At 36.9% G+C, this 9,031-nt stretch overlaps 1 protein-coding gene across 1 annotated transcript; it reads left to right on the top strand.

Moving 5' to 3' along the window:
- LOC145567244 (protease Do-like 9) lies at positions 1-9,031 on the top strand. Its single transcript, XM_081626501.1, has 9 exons — positions 1-631; positions 5,097-5,296; positions 5,385-5,565; positions 5,687-5,878; positions 7,167-7,399; positions 7,811-7,912; positions 8,007-8,057; positions 8,156-8,260; positions 8,468-9,031. The coding sequence occupies exons 1-9, from the start codon at positions 91-93 to the stop codon at positions 8,564-8,566; spliced, it is 1,704 nt and encodes a 567-aa protein (XP_081482627.1). The 5' UTR covers positions 1-90; the 3' UTR covers positions 8,567-9,031.

The following is a 9,031-nucleotide window of genomic DNA, read 5'->3' as shown; positions in this document are numbered from 1 at the left end:
TAAAAACTAACTATAAAACCACCTTCCTCCCTCGCTCTTTTCTCCGCCATTAACAGACCTTCAAAAAACCTCCATTTTTCCACCTTAATTATGGGCGACAACAATCGAAAGAGAAAGCGCAGTCGCAAACACCAATCCTCCGAAACCCTAGAAACTTCTCCTCCGGCAACCACCACTTCCGCCGCCTCTTTCGACCAATCCGACGTCGTTTTCTCCGCCGAACACTCCGACCAACCAACTTCTTCTCGCCGCCGCCATCGCCGCGGCGGTCGTTCCCGGAAATCCCCAGATAGTTCCGATGAGCAGCAGCAACCTCGGCGGTCCGACGGCGCCGCCATTAATGGCGCGGCGGCGTGGGAGTTAGTTGCTAATGCGGTATCGGCCCGTGTTATGCCGGCAATGGATGCGGTTGTTAAGGTGTTTTGTGTTCATACCGAGCCGAATTTCTCGCTCCCATGGCAGAGAAAACGGCAGTATAGTTCGTCGAGTAGTGGGTTTGTGATTGGTGGAAGAAGGGTTTTGACGAATGCTCATTCTGTGGAGCATTATACTCAGGTTAAGCTCAAGAAACGTGGTTCTGATACTAAGTACTTAGCTACTGTTCTTGCTATTGGTACTGAGTGTGATATAGGTATTCAATTTTGAACTTTTTATGTTGTTTTGTTTGATGAATTTGTTGAATTATCATGTTGTTCTTGCAATGGTTTGATGTTAAAAGTTCAAAACTTTAGTGGGGTTTATTTGGTTTTCTCAATGTTGTATTATTAATAGTTGGCTCCTGAGAAAATTAAGAGGGAGATGGTGTAAGACTGGTGTGTGTGTGATTATGAATGTAGTGAATTTTGTGTTTTGGGATGTTAGCTTGTTGATGTTATTGGGAATGTGAAGGATGAGCTCCTTCGGATTTTATAATTGTGTTGCTGATTTCAATCAATTGCCAGTCTGCACTCTTGCATGAGTTAGCCAGTTACTTTTTTAGGGTAATAATAGCAATTTTTTTCCCAAAAATGACCAAGTTGCACAATTGAATGAGCATTTATATTGGATACTTGTGGAGGACAGGAGGAGAAACATAGCTTATGAAGCAGGAATGTAGGTTGCAGAAGCTTAATTTAGAAAAAGCCACATTAGGTCGTAAAGAATGGTGTACTACAATGTACGGAGTACAGAATCATTGGTTTGATAATTATTAGTGGTGTTGATTATGATGTTCTTGGTTAAAGAGTGTACAGATTGAATATTTGATACCCTTGATCATAAGTTTTGGTGGTGTTAATGTGTTGGGGATTTTCTTTGTTTAATTCCATAAAATGTTTTGTTGTTAATGGTGTCTCTTTGCAATTAATGTTTAATACTGAGATTTCTTTGGAACTTAGCAAAGATTTCTTTTATATTTGATTGGTGAGGGTGATGATAACTTTTGAGGTTAAAAGCGAATTAGCTTGCAAAATATCTTTGTCTAGTATTCGATAAATTCTTGTGCTTTCTATTATTGAAGTAATGGGTCACAGTTGGAAGACTTCTAAGGCTTTTTAATAAGCAAGTTGAAATTTGTAAGTTGGTGCTCCCTTTTTTATGTGCATAGATGCCTGATAGTTAAGCTTGTTTACTAGAAGCTTGTAGAAACACATTTGTTTTTGGACTGTGCATATTGAGAACCCAAAATAAGTACTAAAGGGGTAACTACACTTTCTCGTTAACATTCCTTTTTGGCATGGTATATCTCCTAACCATTAAGCTCGTAAGCCATCGAGAAGTGCTTTTTTAGATCCTCTAAAGATTTAGTGTTGTCTTTCTTCGGGGAACCAAATATGCATGTTTAAATTGCTTTCTTGACTGAGCTATATTTGGAATTTAGCTTGCTTAAATAAAAATGATTTTGGCAAGAACGCATTGGGCTTGTCTTGTTTAATTTTTTGTCAGGGTTATCAGTGATCATAGTAATCCCAAATGCTCTTTTTTATCCTCTATTTTCCATTTTGGATGTCTAAAAATGATCAAAACTGGAATTGATTTGTACATTACAATATCCAAATATTCCCAAATTATGAATTTCATTTATTACAGAATACAGATAAAGCATTAGTCAGTAGTCATATGAGAGTATATATGGTGACCGCAGAAGATTATATCTTTTTCTTTGCATAGCTGTTTTTTTTGTCCATAGTAAAATGCCCAAACAGAGTGGATAGGGAGAGTAGCTTAAATATCACTTTAATCATTTTGTGTTGTTTCTGTTTCTTTATTTTGCCTTTTTTGGGGGAGGCCGGGAGGGAGGGGGTACACGAGGCAGTTTCCTGTTCCTTCATTTCTATTTATCCTCTATATTTTTCCATGTGGCTGATGCTTTTGCTTCTGGTAGCTTCTAATGTGCAACTTACTTCCTTTTACTATTACGTGCCTCCAAAAATCACTTCCTTTAATATTAGTACGAATATGTTGATTTGAGTTAGGCACCATGCATGGAATTAGTTTACTTAGGTTTAAGGTTTACATTTATATGGATACAACAGACCTTGACATGACCTTGTTTTGCTCTATTGTCATCTCAATTTCATGATGTTCTTGAGAATGTTTTCTGACCTAATCTCGACTGCTAGGCATAGTAATCTTACATTTAGAGCTTCGTAGTTTATATTTGGATCAATAATGAGTGGATGTTAATGTTGTTATTGACCCAATGTTGCAGGTTACTGCATTAGGAATTATTAGGAGGCCAATATTCTTGAAGTAAATAGGTCACCTCTTCGCTGCTCAAGCAGAAAAACTTCAAAAGCACTTGTTCTTGTATTTTTAGGTGAATATAACGATTGTGTGAGTGATGGATGCATTTGTTAACTAGAGGAACCATTTTTGATGTATTTTCAGAAAATGCTGACCTAAATTTAATTTTTCCTTTTGGAGCTTTGTGGAAGAGCATCGAACTATACTTTTGGATGCTCATATCTAGGATATTGTTGCCGTGTTGGTGCTTTGTCGCCAGTTCAGTAATAAATCTGTAATTGATGCGTGGATTGTCCGGTGGATAGAGATATGAAAGGCTAACATATTTAAAACTTTGCCTCTTGGAGTTAGGAAATAAAATTGAGCTTCTGCGCAAACTATATGACCTGGATTAGATTTTTATTACAAGTTATAATTATCTTTCTTATTTCTTCTCTATTCGGATTTCCAGTCATTTTCTAGCTTGCTAGTTGCTACCATTGGATTTCACCCATTCTTCATATTACTTTAATGATCCATTTGGTTACTTCTTTTGTCCCAAAATAACTAACACAGCCAAACTTTGTACACATGTGAATGCACCAGTTTGACCTTATTTTTATATATTTAAATATTAATGAAAATTATAAAAAAGTTATATTATGAAACTTTATATTAATACTAATCTAACAATATTTGTGATGAAATATGTTTTTTTTTTATTTTTTTTTATTTTTTTTATTATATTAGTAAAAAATTATAGTTAAAGTTAATATATACGAATGGTGAAAAAATGTCCAACGTCTTAGTTAGTCTGAGACGGAGGGAGTGTTAGGTAATGGAAGCATCAGGAATAGTGATTAAAGTTTGTCCTCATATTGGGTAGCCTTGTCTAGTGAACTCTTAACTTCTAAAATTGCATCTATTAATGAAATGATCTGACCCTGTTGTGAGAATGGATGTAGTAAAACAGTGGCTTAAGTGCCTTAATGGGGTTAAAGATGCATCCAAAACAGGTTCAATTGTTGTTCATGTCTGTTTGAGTATCTGTGGGAAACAGTTTTCTGTAACGTAGTGTTATTTTGCCTCCCAGCACTGAGGTTATGTTTCTAAGAAAACAAGCAGATTAAGCCCTTGTATAATATTTATATTCCTTGGAGAACTGGTGTAGTAGGACCTTTAATTGTTGTATGTCTTGAATGCTTTCCTTAACAAGGCTTACCCCTTTAAAATCACGTCAATTCCTCTCCTATCTACCTCACCTAATTTTCTAAGGAATTAGTTTCCTCATTTTTGCAATCCACATGTCCTTGTACTTGATCCTACATCCTACAAGTCACAAGTATATCTTTCATTGTACTGGGTTGAACTTGAACCTCAACTACTCAAGTGTTACAAGGAAAGCACCCAAGAGCAGGAGTAGGAGGTGAACTAGATCTTTTCACCATATTAATATATTGTATTTCCTGCTAGACTGAAGTTCCTGCATTTAGTTTCATCCTTGCTGGAACATCACTTTGTAGCTGCCAGGCATTTATACGTGCTTTAATAGGAACCTCTGAACTTGAATATGGTCTAGGAAGGTAAGAAATCGTGAGAAGCTCCTACAAGTATACTGCAAATTTTTTCACTGAAAGAGTCCTCCACTATGCCATCATACCAAAGAATAATTATTGGTAGGTTCAATAACTAGCATAGACATCAAATTGGCTGTTTATATTGTTTCCTCTTCCGAATCATTAAGAAGTTTAGAGAAGAACAAATCCTGTTGCATTGCACCACCTTATCTGATATTGCTTCTTTAAGGGAGGCCATTGGTGAAGAGTTAGGAATTGAGCTTTCAAGTTAAGGGTCTTTGTTGTACCAATCATCAAAATTCATAAGCTTCTTATAACTGAGCTGCTTTCTTAATGGAGAATGTCTGAAGCCATTCCATTTCGGGTAGCTTATTTTATAAGGTCTTCCCTTTCAAGCGACAGGCCTTGCTTATTTAGGCCCACGAAAGCTCTTATGACTTTTATTGTTAGGCTGTTGGCCTCCCCCCCCCCCCCCCCCCCCCCCCCCCCCCCCCAAAAAAAAAAAAAAAAAGCCTTTTTAATAATGCCAATGACAAGTGAAAAAAATGCTCCTTATGTAGGTGTTGGAACTTGGAGCTGGACAAATGGATAGAAATTTACGTTGGAAAACCTTATCCTTGGTTCCAACAATCTTATCACCAATATTCTTTGTATCCATTAATGCATTGCAATTTGGAATTATTGATGTTTGTTGGTGGTTTATTTGGCTTTACCCTTCAGAGCTCTGATGTGGTTTTTAATTATGCGATTGTGTATACTTTTTAGTTTGGTTTAAGAGTTTTTGATGGACAATTAACACACATGTTGGTTTTGCAGCTTTGCTTACAGTCAGTGATGATGAGTTCTGGGAAGGGGTTTCACCTGTGGAGTTCGGAAAGTTACCTGCTCTTCAAGATGCTGTGACTGTTGTAGGATATCCAATAGGAGGGGATACAATCTCTGTTACCAGTGGAGTTGTCTCTCGCATTGAGATATTGTCTTATGTTCATGGGTCCACTGAATTGTTGGGGTTGCAGGTATGTATACGGAATTCTTGATTTTATTTTTGTTTTTTTTTGCCGCTTTGCTCCCGTATAATTAATTTTTTCAGCATTGATGTTGTAGATTGATGCTGCCATAAACTCTGGAAATTCTGGTGGTCCAGCCTTTAATGACAAAGGCAGTTGTGTGGGCATTGCATTTCAGTCCCTAAAACATGACGATGCAGAGAATATTGGTTATGTTATACCTACACCTGTCATCACACACTTTATTCAGGATTATGAGAAGAATGGAGCTTATACTGGTAGGTTGGGCAATTGTGGCTTTTTTGTTGCAGAGTTGCAGATGCACCTTTTAATTGTTGGAATTTTATACTTCAAACTTTCTGATATATCTATCACTCATGATCGCTATTCCCCGTTCAGGGTTCCCGATTCTTGGTGTCGAGTGGCAGAAGATGGAGAATCCAGACTTACGCCTTGCAATGGGAATGAAATCTGATCAGAAAGGTGTACGTGTTCGTCGTGTTGACCCTACTGCTCCTGAGTCCAAGGTATTGAAGCCATCTGATGTTATACTCAGCTTTGATGGGGTTGATATTGCAAATGATGGGACAGGTAATGACTCTAACTGCTTCCCCTTGGGAACATTATATTATCCATACACATATGTCTGTGCTATAATGGAAAAGTTAGCTAGCTAGCTTCGGAAATTAAAGTACCTCAGCTAATGGCTATCTTAGAATTTCGTATGCTGTAATATCTTGTTTGGTTTAGATGCTCACCTATCTACTTGGACTTGTTCACAATTAGTGAGCATTTAGTTATTGAGGTGTTGAACTTGGCTTTCTCCGAAAGTTAAATAGTTTTTCTGTGATATGACATGTCTGAATTTTCCATATCCCTGGCAGTCAAATTTCCAACCTGACTATGTATGTAAAACAAGAGTTTGTATATTGTGGATGTTGCAACTGTATTTTATTATACCTTGATTTCTAAAAATTGCAGGTTTAATGAATGTTGGCAATGCTATTCTTGTGAAGGTTTCTGATTTTTGTTAGATTGGAATCAAGTAACTCTCAATAATATTTTTCTTTCTCTGGAATTAGTTGAACTGTTGAACTTTCAATAACCCTGCTATTTTGTTTTTAAACTCATTGAGATCAGGTATTTGACAGTCATTGTTACATGTCGGCTCAATCTTCGATAGGAATATGTAAAGTATGAATGTCGTTGTGGTTCTCCTATTGTTTTTTTTTTTTTTTTTTGAGGAAAGATTTTACTTTGGTTGCAATGTATGGCCTCTTTTATGTTGAGTAATTAAGGAGATTTTTAAAGACAAGGGAAGTAAGGAATCCATTGTCTTTCCCTTTTCTTGAAGTTCTTGGTCCTGAAAAATTGTGTGTTTTTTTTTTTTTTTTTTTTTTTTTTTTTTTATGTGTAATATTTTATTCTTCTTCCGCCCACCCCCTTTTAGCATTTGAGTTGCTGATCAGTTACTGTCTGATTAAAATTTAATGTGTTCTTACTCGCTTAGAGTCTAGTCTTTAAGAAGATTTTTGGTCTTAAATTGATTCTAGTCTGTAGCTGGCTCAACTGGGAAATGGAGTTTGGTTTATTTGCTACTTATGTTATCAATTATCATTGCTGATTTGAGGAAGGTCCCTTGATAGGCTTTGATTACTCTACATTGTTTTGTGGTCAGAGGATGCAAAGTAGGATATTGGTCAACATTGAATTATGCATTTCTAGTGCACTATACTGCCTTTTCTGCTCTGTGCTGCTACATGTCAACTGAAATTATAGATTGATTGAACCAAATTTTACTTTTGCTGATAATGTCTAATGTGGCCCTTGCAAGTGTGAAAAAGTATCAACATTAAACTAACTTTTATTGTTTTGACAGTTCCTTTCAGGCATGGAGAGCGTATGGGTTTCAGTTATCTTATATCCCAGAAATATACTGGAGATAAGGCTGAAATCAAGGTACTGCGTGATTCGGCAGTGCACACATTCAATATTAAACTTGGTACTCACAGAAGGCTCATTCCTGCACATAGCAAGGGTAGACCTCCTTCGTATTATATAGTTGCAGGATTTGTATTTACGGCTGTCTCGGTTCCATATCTCCGTTCTGAGGTTTGACTTTGAACTTCTTTCTACCTCCCCTGCTCCCCATCAATATAATGCCTCTGTATCTTTCTGGTTACAGAAGTAATATTTACTTTGATGTATCTTTCTGATTATTTGAAAAAGACCATTAAAATATGGATAGCAGTCATAGTACAAGTACTGAAATGGTCTTCTTTCAGTACTCCTTACATATGGATAGCAGTCATAGTACAAGTCGAATGAGATGGTCCATCTCATTCGACTTGCAGAACTCCTTACATATGATGTGTGATATATGTGAAGCCTGGGGTGTTGCTATGACACTAGACTACAATAAATTTGCTGCATTTTTTAGTCCACCCCTCCATATATATATATTATTGAGTTGCTTTAAACTGAGCTGTTTTCTGTATTTAATTTTCTTTGATATTATGACAGTATGGAAAAGAGTACGAGTATGAGGCCCCAGTCAAGCTTCTGGACAAGCTTTTGCATTCAATGCCACAATCAAAAGACGAAGAGCTTGTTGTTGTATCTCAGGTATTTTCAGTCCTCTCAGGTATAAAAACTTTGAGATCAAAGTTGAAGCATGTGTAGACCTTGCTCATTTTTTTTTTTTTTCCTTTGCTATTAGGTTCTTGTGGCTGACATTAATATTGGGTATGAAGAAATCGTAAACACTCAGGTATATATTTAAGCTGTTCTGTTGGAGATTTTTGTTTCTAGAGTGGTCTATAGCTTTTCGTGTGATTTATTTCTGTTGCTGTTGCTGTTTGCCTGCAGGTCCTTGCCTTTAATGGTAATCCTGTGAGAAACTTGAAGAGCTTGGCAAGCATGGCAGACTCCTGCAAGGAAGAATTTATGAAGTTTGATTTAGATTATGATCAGGTCTCTTTCTTTGCTTCTCTTTAATCTGTCTTCTAGGCCCATTTAATAACATACACCTGGGTGTACCTCAAAAGGTGCACGCACGGGAGCACCATTCTGGGTACTATCGGGCTTATTATCTATGTAGCACATGCAGCTGTTTACATTCCACCTCTACATGACAACAACGTTCAAAGTGGCTCATTTGCCATCTTTTTCTGTCTGCAGATAGTTGTTCTTCGAACAGAAACTGCAAAAGCTGCTACTGTAGATATTCTTACAACACATTGTATACCTTCGGCAATATCTGATGATCTTAAAACCTAAGCCGAAGAAATACTCTTTTAGTTACCAGATGATGCTCGCGATAACAGGCATCAAAGGGAAAGCTGCAGCGCAGGTTGAGTGCATGTACTCTCAATGGAAAAAAAAAAAGGTATGAACTCATCACGAGGCAGATCTTGTTGCACTCCTGCCTGAATTCCCGCCATTTTGAATATTATTAGGTCCTCATTTTCTTGAGGATTGTATTCTTTATATGGAGAATTTTTTTTTTATTTAATTTTTTGGAGAGACCGATATTAAGTTGGACCTTGAAAGAAATAGAGATAGATAGTCACAGTTATTAGTTACAGGCGCGCAGGCCAACTTTTATGTTTAAGCATGACTCGACTAGTCAATATGCTTTGTAATTGCTAGACTGTAACCTTATAAGACGCCATGTTTTTGAATTCAGGTTTATACAATATATTATGTGCTCCTGTGTTTTGCTTGGGATTTACAATCATCCTC

This window comes from Chenopodium album, chromosome 11, assembly GCF_948465745.1.
Source record: "Chenopodium album chromosome 11, dcCheAlbu1.1, whole genome shotgun sequence".
NCBI classification, from domain to species: Eukaryota; Viridiplantae; Streptophyta; class Magnoliopsida; order Caryophyllales; family Amaranthaceae; genus Chenopodium; species Chenopodium album.
The sequence above is the reverse complement of the archived record's forward strand: the minus strand, read 5'-3'. Positions and strand labels throughout refer to the sequence as shown.

Bases quoted from the DNA above. Each gene is read 5' to 3' on its own strand.
- LOC145567244 (XM_081626501.1), top strand. From the start codon at position 91: ATGGGCGACAACAATCGAAAGAGAAAGCGCAGTCGCAAACACCAATCC. The intron at 632-5,096 runs GTATTCAATTTT...TTGGTTTTGCAG, and splicing joins TGGTACTGAGTGTGATATAG to CTTTGCTTACAGTCAGTGAT. The intron at 5,297-5,384 runs GTATGTATACGG...TTGATGTTGTAG, and splicing joins CTGAATTGTTGGGGTTGCAG to ATTGATGCTGCCATAAACTC.